Source organism: Pelobates fuscus, chromosome 6, assembly GCF_036172605.1.
Source record: "Pelobates fuscus isolate aPelFus1 chromosome 6, aPelFus1.pri, whole genome shotgun sequence".
Taxonomy (NCBI): Eukaryota; Metazoa; Chordata; class Amphibia; order Anura; family Pelobatidae; genus Pelobates; species Pelobates fuscus.
The window spans coordinates 49,867,224-49,884,740 of NC_086322.1; the positions used below are offsets into that span (position 1 = coordinate 49,867,224).

General features: G+C 43.2%; 1 protein-coding gene across 1 annotated transcript; it reads right to left on the reverse strand.

Moving 5' to 3' along the window:
- Nucleotides 1–6,939: 6,939 nt before the first annotated feature.
- LOC134615334 (tachylectin-2-like) lies at nucleotides 6,940–11,582 on the reverse strand. The gene is made up of 4 exons (XM_063459839.1): nucleotides 11,489–11,582; nucleotides 9,285–10,131; nucleotides 7,744–7,924; nucleotides 6,940–7,143 (listed from the first exon to the last, which is right to left on the reverse strand). The coding sequence occupies exons 1-4, from the start codon at nucleotides 11,499–11,501 to the stop codon at nucleotides 6,940–6,942; spliced, it is 1,245 nt and encodes a 414-aa protein (XP_063315909.1). The 5' UTR covers nucleotides 11,502–11,582.
- Between the last annotated feature and the right edge of the window lie 5,935 nt (nucleotides 11,583–17,517).

A 17,517-nucleotide genomic window follows, 5' to 3' on the forward strand; every position in this document is an offset into this window, starting at 1 on the left:
ATATACTTAGATCATATATATAATATAGATGTTATATATATGATCTAAGTATATATATATATATATATGTATATATATATATATATATATACGCATTTACACAAACACTGTGTAAGTGTATTTCAATATTAATATATATAATTATATATATTAATATCAAAATACACGTAGAATGATATTGCTTAAATATATATATAATTATAATTATATATAATGTAAAAAATTTAAATACGTAAAAAAATTAAAATAAAAAATAATAAAAAATAAATAATTTAAAAAATGTATATCTGTGTTATTTAGTTCTAACTGTATTGTGATAGTAATTAATATATATATATATATATATATATATATATATATATATATTGCTATCAACATACACGTAGAGTGGCGATACAACTAGTTTTTGGCATTTTTCACACACAAACAAATATTAACGCTAACTTTGGCTGGTGTTTGTGACCAAGTGGCTACTAAAAAAGACTGGACAATACCTTGGGTTGTCTACTATTGTAAATGGTATGCCATCATGGGGGTAATTCTCATTCCTGGGCTACCATACAGTCTCAAAGGCAACGTAACCAATCTGGCGAATTTCAATGTGAAAAAAATGAAAAATGTAACATGCTATATTTGACCCTGTAACTTCCCAAAACACCATAAAAAAACCTGTACATAGGGGGTACTGTTTTACATGTGATACATCGCTGAATACAAAAATGTGTATTTTATTGCAGTAAAAGCAAGCCGTATTATGACATTCACAGTTAAAATGTCAAGTAGAATTACATTTTTTTTAAATCTTATTTTCTCCCTTTTTTTTTTATATCTTATTCATATTAAATTATGTTTCATAGCTAAATATTTGATGTTAAATGAAAGCCCTGTTTCCCCTGAATAAAATGATATATAATAAATGTAGGTGCATTTAATACGAAAGAGGTGAATTACAGTTGGACAGACATATAGCGCAAATGCCAGGTTTTGTTTACGTTTTGTTTTGATCACAACGTGTACATTTGGCTCAGTCCATAAGGGATTAAGGAGCTATCTACTAAGCAACTGAAAATTAAGAAAAGTGTATTCCTTCATTTTGGTTGTTGCTATTAGTTGTTGCTATTAATGAGTAGAATTATATAATGGAGATTTAAATCCTCTCTCATGCTCCAATAAACCATGCAGCAGGTAGGAGCGTGTGTTGTCTACTAAACAAAACAACAAACAGACAGTGGCTGCTCACTCCCAAAAAAGTGACTAGCAATTGGGCAGCTATGGCTGCGGGTGGGGCACCTAAGTTAAATAATTTTTCTATAAAAGTGGGCCAGTAAGAAGTCTTTGATATCCCCACTGGCCTGTCATGGCACACACCAAAGCCAGAGCTTTGATAGAGCAGGCCCTGCATGGGCCAGCAGTGAAGATCTTCTGATCTCCCCTGTCAGCCTCAGCCCATAGCCATCGCTGCCAACAGGCATTTGCCTGGTTTGCCTGATGGCCAGACCAGGCCTGGTGGTGGTTTAAATAACAACAGTAGGAGGAACCTATTGTCAACACACAAATCCCACCCACTGGCAGAGTGTGATTGGTCTAAATGTAATAACAGGGAGGGATCTGTTGTCCACTTCATCCCCCATGCACTGCCGGCGTGTGGTAGGTTCTAAATAATATATGGAGGAGAGACCCTTTGCCCACCCCAGTCCTCACCTCTTGATGGCAGGTGAGGCTCTAAATATAATAACAAGAGAGGACCTATTGTCTCCCAAAGCCCCCACCCTTTGGCACCAGGCCACTATTTTTGTATATTTAATTACTAACCCACACCTGCCGCCAGGTCCTCTGCCAGATACCTGCTTTTGAGACAGACATGCCTCTATCTGTGGGATGGCGGCTGGGGGCACAAGGAAGTCCCATTCTTTGAGTAGACGCGCCTCTATCTGTGGGATGGCGGCTGGGGGCATGAGGAAGTCCCATTCTTTGAGTAGACGTGCCTCTATCTGTGGGATGGCGGCTGGGGGCATGAGGAAGTCCCATTCTTTGAGTAGACGTGCCTCTATCTGTGGGATGGCGGCTGGGGGCATGAGGAAGTCCCATTCTTTGAGTAGACGTGCCTCTATCTGTGGGATGGCGGCTGGGGGCATGAGGAAGTCCCATTCTTTGAGTAGACGTGCCTCTATCTGTGGGATGGCGGCTGGGGGCATGAGGAAGTCCCATTCTTTGAGTAGACGTGCCTCTATCTGTGGGATGGCGGCTGGGGGCATGAGGAAGTCCCATTCTTTGAGTAGACGTGCCTCTATCTGTGGGATGGCGGCTGGGGGCATGATGAAGTCCCATTCTTTGAGTAGACATGCCTCTGTCTGTGGGATGGTGGATGGGGGCATGAAGAAGGATTTCAATCTCCCTTTTTAGTAAATGGGGATCCATCACCTATGGCGTTTGTAATCAAATTACAAGGAGGAAGCCGGTAACTCCCTTCTTGCAATTAAAGTAATAAACAAATGATTGAATTATTTGAACAAAATTTAATTCAGCAAGCAATTCAGTCTTCATTTATTTTGTTGCGCTTTGCATTTCACCTTTCATCTTTTGAATGCTCAAGTTTAATGGAGAAATGAGGTATCTATCAACAGTGGCACAGCAGTTTTCGTAACAATTTTTTTGTTTGAGCTAATATACTATTTCATTTGCACCAATGAATACAAAATAGGTACTACTTGTTTTTAATGACAAAAAAAAACTTCCACAGTCAGAGAGGTGGAGTTTCTGAAACAGGTCTTCCTTCGTTTGTGGAGGTCAAGCTAGTATAAATAGGCAGCCATTTTAATATTGTGTTCAATTTTAACTTGCTTACCTGGCTGAATTTGTCCCTCCCTCTGGGTTAGATGTCCCTGGGGATTTGGTTCCTGTTTTTTCACAGCGGCAGGTTAGGGTTAAATAATGTATGTTATTTATAAGTGTTGTTATGGTTATTAATAAAAGCTGTGGGCATATTGATCCATATACCTAGTGTACTGGTCTTATTGGGTTAGATATGATGGAGGGGGGAAGGGGGAGTGTCACATGCCCATATGACGATGATGCGCCTGTCATGCATAACAAGGATAAACCTCTGCATATTCAAATGACTGATGGCCGCCTAATGACAACTGGTAGCAGAATCCATAGGAAATAATGAGTTTGCCGAGAGAGGCTGTATGAAGTGACAACAGAAGGGGACCAAGAACAGAGCCTTCGGGACTCCAACCGAGACAGGATGAGGGGAGGAAGTGTCATTGGAAAAGTAGACACTGAATGAACATTGGGAGAGATATGAGCAGGGCCGGCCTTAGGGGTGTGCGAGCTGTGCGGCCGCACAGGGCGCCATGGAGCAGGGGGCGCCGTGCGGCCGCACAGCCGGCCGGGATTTAAAAAAAAAAATTTGCAGCGGGGGCGGAGCTTACCGTGCGGCGGGGGCGGAGCTAAAAGCGCCGGAAAACTGCTGCAGGGGAAGCAGGAAGGAGTCCCTGCTTCCCCACCAAACAGTCACCAGGAGCTGCACTGCCTCCACAATATACTCCACAGGTAACTGTGTGCTTGTCATGTGAGTGTGACTCTCTGCCTGTGTGTATTACTGTCTGTGTGTGTGTATGACTGTCTGCCTCTGTGTGTCTGTGTGTATTACTGTCTGTGTGTGTATGACTGTCTGCCTCTGTGTGTCTGTGTGTATTACTGTCTGTGTGTGTGTGTATATGACTCTCTGCCTGTGTGTATTACTGTCTGTGTGTATCACTGTCTGCCTGTGTGTGTCTGTGTGTATGACTGTCTGCCTGTGTGTGTGTATTACTGTCTGTGTATGTGTGTATATGACTGCCTGCCTCTGTGTGTCTGTGTGTATGACTGTCTGCCTGTGTGTGTGTATTACTGTCTGTGTGTGTGTGTGACTGTCTGCCTCTGTGTGTCTGTGTATATGACGGTCTGCCTCTGTGTGTCTGTGTGTATGACTGTCTGCCTGTGTGTGTGTATTACTGTCTGTGTGTGTGTATGACTGTCTGCCTCTGTGTGTATGACTGTCTGCCTCTGTGTGTCTGTATGTGTGACTGTCTGCCTGTGTGTGTGTGTTTGTGTGTATTACTGTCTGTGTGTGTGCATGACTGTCTGCGTGTGTGTGTGTGTGTGTGTGTATGACTGTCTGCCTCTGTGTGTGTCTGTGTGTATGACTGTGTGTGTCTGTGTGTATGACTGTCTGCCTGTGTGTGTGTATTACGGTCTGTGTATGTGTGTATATGACTGCCTGCCTCTGTGTGTCTGTGTGTATGACTGTCTGCCTGTGTGTGTGTATTACTGTCTGTGTGTGTGTGTATGACTGTCTGCCTCTGTGTGTATGACTGTCTGCCTCTGTGTGTATGACTGTCTGCCTCTGTGTGTCTGTATGTATGACTGTCTGCCTGTGTGTGTGTGTATTACTGTCTGTGTGTGTGTATGACTGTCTTCCTGTGTGTGTCTGTGTGTATGACTGTCTGCGTGTGTCTGTGTGTATGACTGTCTGCGTGTGTGTGTGTCTGTGTGTATGACTGTGTGTGTCTGTGTGTATTACTGTCTGCCTCTGTGTGTGTCTGTGTGTATTACTGTCTGTGTCTGTGTGTATGACTGACTGTCTGCCTGTGTCTGTCTGTGTGTGTGAAGCTGTCTGCCTTTGTGTGTGTGTGTGTGTGTGTGTGTATGACTGTCTGCCTGTGTGTGTGTGTGTGTGTGTGTGTGTGGATGTCTTCCTGTGTGTGTGTATGGCCGTCTGACTGTGTGTGTGTGTGTGTGTGTGTGTGTGTGTGTGTGTGTCACATACAACCAATACACGCATATCACACACTGTTAATACACCCATTACAAATATCACACATAGCATACATATCACACACAGTCATCACACCTACTATCACATACACAGACAACACAAACATTACAGCATACATGGATGACGAGGGGGGGGGCACTGTGAAGATTTTTCGCCCAGGGCGTCTAAATGCCTAAGGCCGGCCCTGGATATGAGGAAACTTAGAGGACAGTGTCACAGAGACAGGGGGTTCCAAGAGTTTGGAGAAGGTTACAATCAACAGTGTCAAAGGTGGCAGAGAAGTCAAGAAGAATTAGCATGGAGAAGTGACCTTATAAGTGTGCCCCTTCATCCTATTCTCCACTTTTTTTCAGGACAGCACTTTCTAGTCATGCCCTCTGATTCAGCGAGGAGTGAATGGTATTTCTTGGTTCTGACTCATGTGACTTCAGGAAATCTACTATCATAACTTTGTATGACGAGTATTGCTTGTTAACAAGCTCCTTCAATCTGCTGTGTGATATTTTCGAATAACAGATTTTAAAACTGTGGCATGTACTCCCTTGCCTTCCTTGTAGTAGCATGAAGGCTAGCCTTCTGCATAAACACTATGGGCCTGGTCCTGAGTCCCCTTGCTTGTCCTGAACTATACTGTGTGACAGTCAGGGCTCGAGTCCTTTTTCCACAGCAGGAATGCTGTTCCCATTAGTAGTCCTGCAGGACCTGCCCTTTGATAGAGAATTAAACCCTGGTTACTGAGGTCCCATTACCCTCTATGGAGCTCCCAGCTCACATCAATTGCTCTGGCAGCACACACACACACACACTAGGCTCAGGCAGATCATGTGTTCGGGTTCAACAGCTCTGCTGCGGTGCCTGCAGAATCGGCTGCTATTACGGTAAGACCAACAGAGGGGAAGAATGCAAGCATGAACCTACTGCTGCCCTGTAACCCGCAAGACAACGGCCTGCTGTATGTAGAGCCGGTGCAAGGATTCCTGCCACCCTAGTCAGCAATCCATTTTGAAGCCCCCTCATGAATGCAACTACATTCTCTCAGCAGTTTATTCACTAAACTCTGAATTGCATCGAAGAGACATTTAGGAAAAGAGACACACTGAGTAGACATTAGAGGGAAACTATGGTGCCAGGAAAACAAACTCCTTTTCCTGGCACTATAGCTTCCCCCTCTGTCAAGCACCCCTACCTCACGGTGCAAAAGGGGTTTTAAAAAAACCTTCTGTCACTTACCCCGGACCAGGCTGATGTCCCTCGGCACTGGCTTGGTTCCACCTTCACTCCTCAATGGCGGCATTAGGTTTTGCATGACGCTGGACACTTCCATGAATAGCCACTAGAGGTGGAGTTAACCCTGAACGGTAATCATTGCCGTTTGTTAAAAACCCCTACAATAATTACTTCTGCAGGATTAAGAGCAATAGGACAGTGCATCCAGATCAAATCAGCTGGAGTGGCCTGGGTGCCTATAGTGTCCATTTAAGTGCAAGCAGATGCACAATGAGAAAGAATGGAAAGCCTGGGGAGACATTTAGGGAAAGGATATAGAGACTGGGATACATTTATGAGAGAGACACATACACACAGTGTCCCTTGCACTCACTGGTAGTTTTGACTATTCAAGCCTTACTCAAGTGCAAAAAAATAAATATAAGTGTATGTGCCCTCTTGTCAAATATTTGGCACATTAATATATTGAGAGAAAATGAGAATAGCCTTAATGGTTATTAAGTTAGTGACGGGGACTCAAGCTTTGAAGGACATCTCTGCACCAACATGGAATGCCAGTTGGCTAGTCATTTGGCTGACCTCTAGGCTACTAGCCAGGATTGTTATAGTGTGGAGCTACACATACCACTAATGTCCATAGATTTAGGGATAATACAGGATGGATAAGGAAATATACCAAGAATTGAGACTACCTGTGTCAACGTAAACACATCTACAGACATTGGAACAAGTGATTGTAAGACATGCATGAGTATAATTTGTTTTTATTTTAAACCAAGGCAGAACATGAATTCCTGTAGTTTATACTATCAAACTCTGCAGAGTTTGATTTGTCTGGTCAACATGTATCCATGGGACAGATCATATGCCATACAGAGGATCAGTCCATCTCATGGTTTGTAGTCTTCCTGGGTGACCATCAAGTTATAGTGACTGACCCCTTTCCACATTCCCTGGATAATGGTCTCATAGCCAAACAAGGTGCGGATCTTGGCACGGAACGGTACATCCATTTCTCCCTTGGTCACAGATGCCACCATACGTATTGAATGACCACCTGGTACCTCCACATCTGTGCTGGAGGAGAAGGTTGTCTGCAGAAGAAGTCAGAAGGTTAGATACTGGCAGGAGCAATATATCATTAATAGTCAAAAGCATGTTACCTGTACACAATATTCATTTATTGTACAAATTAACTGGTTGAGAGAAGGGTCAAAAAGCATGATGCAGTTTTAGGCTATTTCTATAGTTAGACCTCTTGTAAGTAAAGGTTGGGCAATAGTGTACAGACTGGCCAGGAAGGCTTAAGCTCTGTTCTTGTTATATGGGTGGCTTGTTACAGCTGCTCCAATATAACAAAGGATATCTGGCTGTAAGTCCGTAGATGTGCAAAGGTTACTATATGGTGATAGTGTGCTACCATAGCATTTAATGTAGGAGTAAAAATAAAGTCGGACTGTTTTGGAATGCAGCCCTTTTTCAATTTACAAACAATCCCTTTCGTCCGAGATGAGAGTCAAGGAACCCGAGACTTGTAACTCACTAGCTAATACTTAATACATGAAGAGCCAGGACACAATATACCATGCCATTTGCTTCCCCTCCAATAACTCAAAGCATGTTCTAAACAATATACCAGATCTGAACACACACACACATTGATATGTTGCCACCACCATTTATTCCACCCTTACCTGGATTTCATTGGTCTTGGCGAAATTCCAGGTATGAGTTGTGCTCACATTGATGGAAATCTTGGTCTCCGTTTCTCCTATGAATGGGACTCCAGCTTTGAAGGACATCTCTGAACCAACAGCCACTGTGAATCCATGTTCCTGGCTGAAGGTGCTGCTCTCAGTTATGGTCTTGGAGAAGCTAGAAAGACAAACCCTTCACATTAATATAGTGAGAGAAGGAGAATAGCCTGAACCATAATCCAGAATAGTTATTAAGTCAGTGAATGGATTTTTCACCACCCATTCCCAGGGTACTCCAGATCTTATCAGTGTCCTTCAAAAAGGACCGTTGGAAAATTATTAAGTCATGTTTGCTTTAAAAAAGGGTTCTCCAATCCTTTTGAAGGGGGGCAATCTGGTGTAAATGCCCTAATGAACACTGTTGAGAAGGTCCCTCAAAACATTTGGCCACCTAGAACCCAGCACTGCGCTGACTACTACACCCCCTGTGATATCACAGGTGCTGCGTGCAGACCAACCACCAGCTTTCTAGAGTGTATTCTGGAAACTGCAGAAAGGGAGGGAGCATAATGTGTGTGGGGAGGATATTGTGATCTTATCCTTGCAGGAACTCTGCCTGCAAGGTTGCATAGGATCCCAACTCTTGCCAGTGTGCACAGATACAAAATATGCACAGCATGGACATTGGTAGCATGGAACATTTCTGGGCTGCAACTAGCTCCCAACACAGAATTACAAGAATCTCTGGATTTGCCAGGTTTGAGGCTAGAAATGTAGGTAGGAACTGCACTCAGTCCCCATGCAGCCACTCGGTGCTCTGGGATACACATCATTTTAGAAGCAGTCACAACATCAATCAGTGCAATTAAAAACATCACATTTGTGAAGCTCACTCATTACTGACCAATGTAAGCAGTATATCCAGAACAGACAGTTGTCCAACAGAATAACCTCAGAACACATCTAATGGCATTTATATGCCTAAATCTATCCTGTGAACTTCCCCAGATTCAGAGAAAGACCTTAAAGGTCAAATGTTGCAGCTTGTCATCTGGTTCCATTAATCTTGCCTTTCTTGGACCGCCTAAACCTTTGGTTTTTTTGGCATAGAAAAGTCACAAGCACCAAAAGGCATTATAAAATTATTGTCTGCCAATAAGTAGCCCTAGGATTGTAAACAAGGCTTTCCTCAACATTGGTAAACAGACACCATTCTCTATTCAGAGAGTATAAAAATCATGTAACTTATGAAGGACATTAATGTAGTAAGACAGCCAACCTTTTAACATTCAGAGTATTGTATATAGTGCACCATCCTGTACTCTATGTAATCTTGCCAATAGGTAGAAGTACCTGCAGAGCTAAAGTCCTATGCCATCAGTCAAGCCTAGAAGAGAGTGACGACTGCAAGCCTGAAGGATCCATGGAACACTGAGGGTGAATTTCCGCTTGCCATGGCTGAAGTGGTCACTCGCCAATGGCAAGTTGAAATTGTGATCCCTGAATGGATGAGACTCCATGAGGTTTCCATTACTTACGAGAAGGTGTGCTTTAATGGAGTGCTGCTCTTGTTGTTATAGATCTGGGTCTGCACCACCTCTGTGCCTTGGGATAGGATTTTCCCTGAATCTGGCAGGAATTCAAAGCTCACAATACTCTGGATGGTTTTATCAATGGTGAAGGAAAGGAGGGGGTAGACATTGTAACCCCAGCCCAGTTTCTCTGCCTTTGCAGTGTAATTGGCATCAGCATTGGTCGGGGCTGGTCCTTTATAGATGTTGCCATTCTTGGAATCCACACACCACAGGTCAGACTCTAGGGTGAAAGCCATGAAATGGGTCAGGATGCGCCAGCTTCCTTTTCCAATGGTTGTGCTGGAGGCAAGCCAGTTATCGTCTGGTTTGGTTGGAGGGCTTCTCATCACAAGCTTGTCGTCACTTGTCACTGCATACAGGATGCCTTTAGGGTCAAAGAAAAGGGCATCAAATTCATTCCAGCCAGCGGTTCCTATTTTGGTGGCTTGGCCATAAAGCCAGGATACGTTTTCATTGCTTGGTGCTGGACCCTTGTAGAACTCCCCATTCTTGGTAGAAGCATACAGAAGGCCATTTGGATCAAAGAAGATCAATTTAAACCCTTCCCAGTCGGTTTTGCCCACTCTCTTGGCAGTCGAGAAAAAGTCCAGGTTTGGATCTGAAGGCATAGCTCCCATGAAGAGTTCTTTACCACGCACAGCAAACAGCACCCCTTCTGGGTTAAAGGCAATCTTACTGACATTATTCAGCTTCCCTACAATGCTAGATCTAGCATCAAAGTTATCCAGAAGATTCTTGGGTGGTAATCCAGCTCTGGCAACATAATCCTTCACAGCAAACAGGAGGGTATCTGGAAGTCAATAGGAAAAGGTTATAGCCACTATTGGTAGTCCACAACACAATATGAAAGTACAACTAGAAGGTATTTAAGCCATAAGCCAAGATATTGAAGATTTAAGTTAGATTTGAAACTGTTCAATAAAAAACAGCAGCACAGGAAACAACCCTTCCAGAACACAGAGCTCCAAACAGGAGCCATTTCTGATGGTCTACATTACAGGGTTATTTTTGTCTTCAGATATTTCAAATGGACAAAGAGGGACACTTTAATTTGAGGGGTGTCAGTGTGACCAGGAGCTGACCTGTTGTGAGAAGTTTTAGGAGACTTACTAACAATTTATGCAATGTAGGGACATTTGGGAGGTATGCAGTATTATGGTTCTGTCCCACTGTCCTGGGTTTTTAAATGTGCTAACCTACCAGCAGCATTAGTCACTACAGTGAGAAGTGTCAGAATTTTAAATGTCTATAGCCAAACAGGAAAGATTTACCAGGTCAGCGGAGTTTAATGTTGAATTAGACATTTTTAATCCAGAGAGTATATTTAAAGGAACACAAACATGGATTACTGATTCTAATGCCTGCTTGGATCACTCTAACAAGGTGATTTTACTCACCTTTTCTCCCATACCAGTCTGTGGATGAGATCAGTTTTGATGATCTCAACCCATCCAACGCCTCCCCATAGGAAAGCATTTAGGAGGCTAGTGTGGACACGTTGCACAAACACTGAATCAATTAGTATCTCCTCAGATTGAAAGCAAAGAAACCAAGGAAGAGTAACTAGATGCCAAATTTACGTAAAGATATATAGTTTATTTGAAGCACCAACAAGAATACAGTGTTTCCACTTTGTCAATGTAGCACTCCCTGTGCACATTTGGCATCTAGTTAAACTGATTTGATTTCTAGGTTTTCTATACTTGGATTTGGCCCGTAATTGAGAAACAGGGTGCAAGGTTAGCAGCACAGATTAGGTTTTAAAGCCAGGTGTTTGGGTACTAGAGTAACCCCTCTATCACTATGTGTCCTCATAGAAATGCATCTATCACCAGGCAGAGTGTTGAGACTGAGGGTAGACACAGAAAGCACCTAGAGGTGGTACTAGAGAGTAAAAAAGAGATACGTTGTATTTCTATTGAGAAGCCTGTATGTATAACCAGAACCACTGCCTTAAGCTGTAGTGATTCTGGTGACTATAGTGTCCATTTTAATATCACGGATGGAGTTCTGTCAAACAGTAACAGTCAGTGAGAAACTTCTAAGACCATCACAGAAGTAATCAGCTATAAAGTGAGATACTCCCTAGTAATGCTCAGTATATACAGCCCTGCAGGATGAGCTTCCAAAACACAGGGATCACTTACCTGGTGTATCCATTATCAGAGAGAGATCAGAAAACAAGCTCCCAAATCTCTAGACTCTCAGCAGGGATCCTTCTTCTTTCCTCTTGGGGTCTCTGGCTTGTGTGGATCAGGAAAGGTCTCCAGATATATCTGTATAAGGTCGGTATCATTAGTGATTAGCTTTATAGTCAGGACCCCTCCCCACACACAGCTGTACCTGGTTTAATGAGCAGGGTTACCAGACTTTGAACAATGTGATACTGAGTTAACAGGTAGGTCACCACAATATTGCATTATACTTCTCTGGAAACAAAGGGGGAGATGTATAAAAAGTGGTGCATTATTTATTTTCTTGACACGTTTGTGGCTCATTTGCCATTTGGGGGCATTAAAGACAAGATTGACAATAATCTCCCCGATGTATAAAGTTGGAGTTACAGTTTTATACATGAGAAAATGGAACATTCACACAAAACAGGCAGAACAGTTAATCAATGTGACAGTTTTTGAAAATAACCGCCATAGAATTGTAGTAAATTAAAAACTGAATTATAAAAATTAGGGTAAAGAAATAAAACAAATCATTTGTGAAAACAGTCACATCAGATAATTTTCCATACCAACAGTTTGAGGTTAATTCACCAATCACCAAATCTTTCCTGGATGGACAATAGACTTGGACACTTTTTTATAAACTGCAATATTTACCTTGCAGGTTTAACTCGACCTCTAGTGGCTGTGGCTAGACAGCCACTAGAGGGCACTTCCTGGTTCCTAGCACAGGAAAACGTGTGCTAGAGCGTCGCTGGACGTCCTCACGCTGTGTGAGGACCTCCAGCGTCGCTCATTTCCCCATAGGAAAGCATTAAAATGCATTTTCAATGCTTTCCTATGGGGAGCGCTAATGCGCATTAGGTCTCCCTGGCCGGTGGGCGGGATCAGTCTCACCCACCGGCCGACGCAGTCAGAAGGAGGAGCGACGTGGGACATCGTCGCTGCCTCAGGTAAGTTACTGAAGGGGTTTTCACCCCTTCAGCAACCGGGGATTGGGGGGTGGGAGGGAGAGGGAACCTGCAGTGCCAGGAAAACAGATTCCCTTTAATTAAGACTAATGAAATTCTGTGTCCCATCCTGCATCTTACAACTGTTTAGCTGATAACTCCCTAAACTGGTATATAAATGTTGGGTTGCCATATTTAAGGGCACCAAATTAAGGAGATCTTTAGTAAATAGCTCCATTATTTATTATTCTTATGCAAATCTCACATAAGGAGACCAACACTATTATCCCCATAAGGACGGCGGGCGTTCTATGCCGTACTTGGGGACCTGGTCCTAAAAGCCGGTGGGCGGCATATAACGTCCCCGGCGTCCTTAATATTTACCCGGTCGCATGCCGGCGATCGCGTTGGGGGGACTCACATGGACGGCATAGCCGTCCACAGCATTGCCAGCAGGGGGACTGCCTGGAATGACAGGTAGTCCCCCTGCTGGCTGTAAAATGTAAAATAAAAGTTTAAAACAGTTAAAAATTAAATAATATATACTTAGATCATATATATATACGCATTTACACAAACACTGTGTAAGTGTATTTCAATATTAATATATATAATTATATATATTAATATCAAAATACACGTAGAATGATATTGCTTAAATATATATATATAATTATAATTATATATAATGTAAAAAATTTAAATACGTAAAAAAATTAAAATAAAAAATAATAAAAAATAAATAATTTAAAAAATGTATATCTGTGTTATTTAGTTCTAACTGTATTGTGATAGTAATTAATATATATATATATATATATATATATATTGCTATCAACATACACGTAGAGTGGCGATACAACTAGTTTTTGGCATTTTTCACACACAAACAAATATTAACGCTAACTTTGGCTGGTGTTTGTGACCAAGTGGCTACTAAAAAAGACTGGACAATACCTTGGGTTGTCTACTATTGTAAATGGTATGCCATCATGGGGGTAATTCTCATTCCTGGGCTACCATACAGTCTCAAAGGCAACGTAACCAATCTGGCGAATTTCAATGTGAAAAAAATGAAAAATGTAACATGCTATATTTGACCCTGTAACTTCCCAAAACACCATAAAAAAACCTGTACATAGGGGGTACTGTTTTACATGTGATACATCGCTGAATACAAAAATGTGTATTTTATTGCAGTAAAAGCAAGCCGTATTATGACATTCACAGTTAAAATGTCAAGTAGAATTAAATTTTTTTTAAATCTTATTTTCTCCCTTTTTTTTTATATCTTATTCATATTAAATTATGTTTCATAGCTAAATATTTGATGTTAAATGAAAGCCCTGTTTCCCCTGAATAAAATGATATATAATAAATGTAGGTGCATTTAATACGAAAGAGGTGAATTACAGTTGGACAGACATATAGCGCAAATGCCAGGTTTTGTTTACGTTTTGTTTTGATCACAACGTGTACATTTGGCTCAGTCCATAAGGGGTTAAGGAGCTATCTACTAAGCAACTGAAAATTAAGAAAAGTGTATTCCTTCATTTTGGTTGTTGCTATTAGTTGTTGCTATTAATGAGTAGAATTATATAATGGAGATTTAAATCCTCTCTCATGCTCCAATAAACCATGCAGCAGGTAGGAGCGTGTGTTGTCTACTAAACAAAACAACAAACAGACAGTGGCTGCTCACTCCCAAAAAAGTGACTAGCAATTGGGCAGCTATGGCTGCGGGTGGGGCACCTAAGTTAAATAATTTTTCTATAAAAGTGGGCCAGTAAGAAGTCTTTGATATCCCCACTGGCCTGTCATGGCACACACCAAAGCCAGAGCTTTGATAGAGCAGGCCCTGCATGGGCCAGCAGTGAAGATCTTCTGATCTCCCCTGTCAGCCTCAGCCCATAGCCATCGCTGCCAACAGGCATTTGCCTGGTTTGCCTGATGGCCAGACCAGGCCTGGTGGTGGTTTAAATAACAACAGTAGGAGGAACCTATTGTCAACACACAAATCCCACCCACTGGCAGAGTGTGATTGGTCTAAATGTAATAACAGGGAGGGATCTGTTGTCCACTTCATCCCCCATGCACTGCCGGCGTGTGGTAGGTTCTAAATAATATATGGAGGAGAGACCCTTTGCCCACCCCAGTCCTCACCTCTTGATGGCAGGTGAGGCTCTAAATATAATAACAAGAGAGGACCTATTGTCTCCCAAAGCCCCCACCCTTTGGCACCAGGCCACTATTTTTGTATATTTAATTACTAACCCACACCTGCCGCCAGGTCCTCTGCCAGATACCTGCTTTTGAGACAGACATGCCTCTATCTGTGGGATGGCGGCTGGGGGCACAAGGAAGTCCCATTCTTTGAGTAGACGCGCCTCTATCTGTGGGATGGCGGCTGGGGGCATGAGGAAGTCCCATTCTTTGAGTAGACGTGCCTCTATCTGTGGGATGGCGGCTGGGGGCATGAGGAAGTCCCATTCTTTGAGTAGACGTGCCTCTATCTGTGGGATGGCGGCTGGGGGCATGAGGAAGTCCCATTCTTTGAGTAGACGTGCCTCTATCTGTGGGATGGCGGCTGGGGGCATGAGGAAGTCCCATTCTTTGAGTAGACGTGCCTCTATCTGTGGGATGGCGGCTGGGGGCATGAGGAAGTCCCATTCTTTGAGTAGACATGCCTCTATCTCTGGGATGGCGGCTGGGGGCACAAGGAAGTCCCATTCTTTGAGTAGACGTGCCTCTATCTGTGGGATGGCGGCTGGGGGCATGATGAAGTCCCATTCTTTGAGTAGACATGCCTCTGTCTGTGGGATGGTGGATGGGGGCATGAAGAAGGATTTCAATCTCCCTTTTTAGTAAATGGGGATCCATCACCTATGGCGTTTGTAATCAAATTACAAGGAGGAAGCCGGTAACTCCCTTCTTGCAATTAAAGTAATAAACAAATGATTGAATTATTTGAACAAAATTTAATTCAGCAAGCAATTCAGTCTTCATTTATTTTGTTGCGCTTTGCATTTCACCTTTCATCTTTTGAATGCTCAAGTTTAATGGAGAAATGAGGTATCTATCAACAGTGGCACAGCAGTTTTCGTAACAATTTTTTTGTTTGAGCTAATATACTATTTCATTTGCACCAATGAATACAAAATAGGTACTACTTGTTTTTAATGACAAAAAAAAACTTCCACAGTCAGAGAGGTGGAGTTTCTGAAACAGGTCTTCCTTCGTTTGTGGAGGTCAAGCTAGTATAAATAGGCAGCCATTTTAATATTGTGTTCAATTTTAACTTGCTTACCTGGCTGAATTTGTCCCTCCCTCTGGGTTAGATGTCCCTGGGGATTTGGTTCCTGTTTTTTCACAGCGGCAGGTTAGGGTTAAATAATGTATGTTATTTATAAGTGTTGTTATGGTTATTAATAAAAGCTGTGGGCATATTGATCCATATACCTAGTGTACTGGTCTTATTGGGTTAGATATGATGGAGGGGGGAAGGGGGAGTGTCACATGCCCATATGACGATGATGCGCCTGTCATGCATAACAAGGATAAACCTCTGCATATTCAAATGACTGATGGCCGCCTAATGACAACTGGTAGCAGAATCCATAGGAAATAATGAGTTTGCCGAGAGAGGCTGTATGAAGTGACAACAGAAGGGGACCAAGAACAGAGCCTTCGGGACTCCAACCGAGACAGGATGAGGGGAGGAAGTGTCATTGGAAAAGTAGACACTGAATGAACATTGGGAGAGATATGAGCAGGGCCGGCCTTAGGGGTGTGCGAGCTGTGCGGCCGCACAGGGCGCCATGGAGCAGGGGGCGCCGTGCGGCCGCACAGCCGGCCGGGATTTAAAAAAAAAAATTTGCAGCGGGGGCGGAGCTTACCGTGCGGCGGGGGCGGAGCTAAAAGCGCCGGAAAACTGCTGCAGGGGAAGCAGGAAGGAGTCCCTGCTTCCCCACCAAACAGTCACCAGGAGCTGCACTGCCTCCACAATATACTCCACAGGTAACTGTGTGCTTGTCATGTGAGTGTGACTCTCTGCCTGTGTGTATTACTGTCTGTGTGTGTGTATGACTGTCTGCCTCTGTGTGTCTGTGTGTATTACTGTCTGTGTGTGTATGACTGTCTGCCTCTGTGTGTCTGTGTGTATTACTGTCTGTGTGTGTGTGTATATGACTCTCTGCCTGTGTGTATTACTGTCTGTGTGTATCACTGTCTGCCTGTGTGTGTCTGTGTGTATGACTGTCTGCCTGTGTGTGTGTATTACTGTCTGTGTATGTGTGTATATGACTGCCTGCCTCTGTGTGTCTGTGTGTATGACTGTCTGCCTGTGTGTGTGTATTACTGTCTGTGTGTGTGTGTGACTGTCTGCCTCTGTGTGTCTGTGTATATGACGGTCTGCCTCTGTGTGTCTGTGTGTATGACTGTCTGCCTGTGTGTGTGTATTACTGTCTGTGTGTGTGTATGACTGTCTGCCTCTGTGTGTATGACTGTCTGCCTCTGTGTGTCTGTATGTGTGACTGTCTGCCTGTGTGTGTGTGTTTGTGTGTATTACTGTCTGTGTGTGTGCATGACTGTCTGCGTGTGTGTGTGTGTGTGTGTGTATGACTGTCTGCCTCTGTGTGTGTCTGTGTGTATGACTGTGTGTGTCTGTGTGTATGACTGTCTGCCTGTGTGTGTGTATTACGGTCTGTGTATGTGTGTATATGACTGCCTGCCTCTGTGTGTCTGTGTGTATGACTGTCTGCCTGTGTGTGTGTATTACTGTCTGTGTGTGTGTGTATGACTGTCTGCCTCTGTGTGTATGACTGTCTGCCTCTGTGTGTATGACTGTCTGCCTCTGTGTGTCTGTATGTATGACTGTCTGCCTGTGTGTGTGTGTATTACTGTCTGTGTGTGTGTATGACTGTCTTCCTGTGTGTGTCTGTGTGTATGACTGTCTGCGTGTGTCTGTGTGTATGACTGTCTGCGTGTGTGTGTGTCTGTGTGTATGACTGTGTGTGTCTGTGTGTATTACTGTCTGCCTCTGTGTGTGTC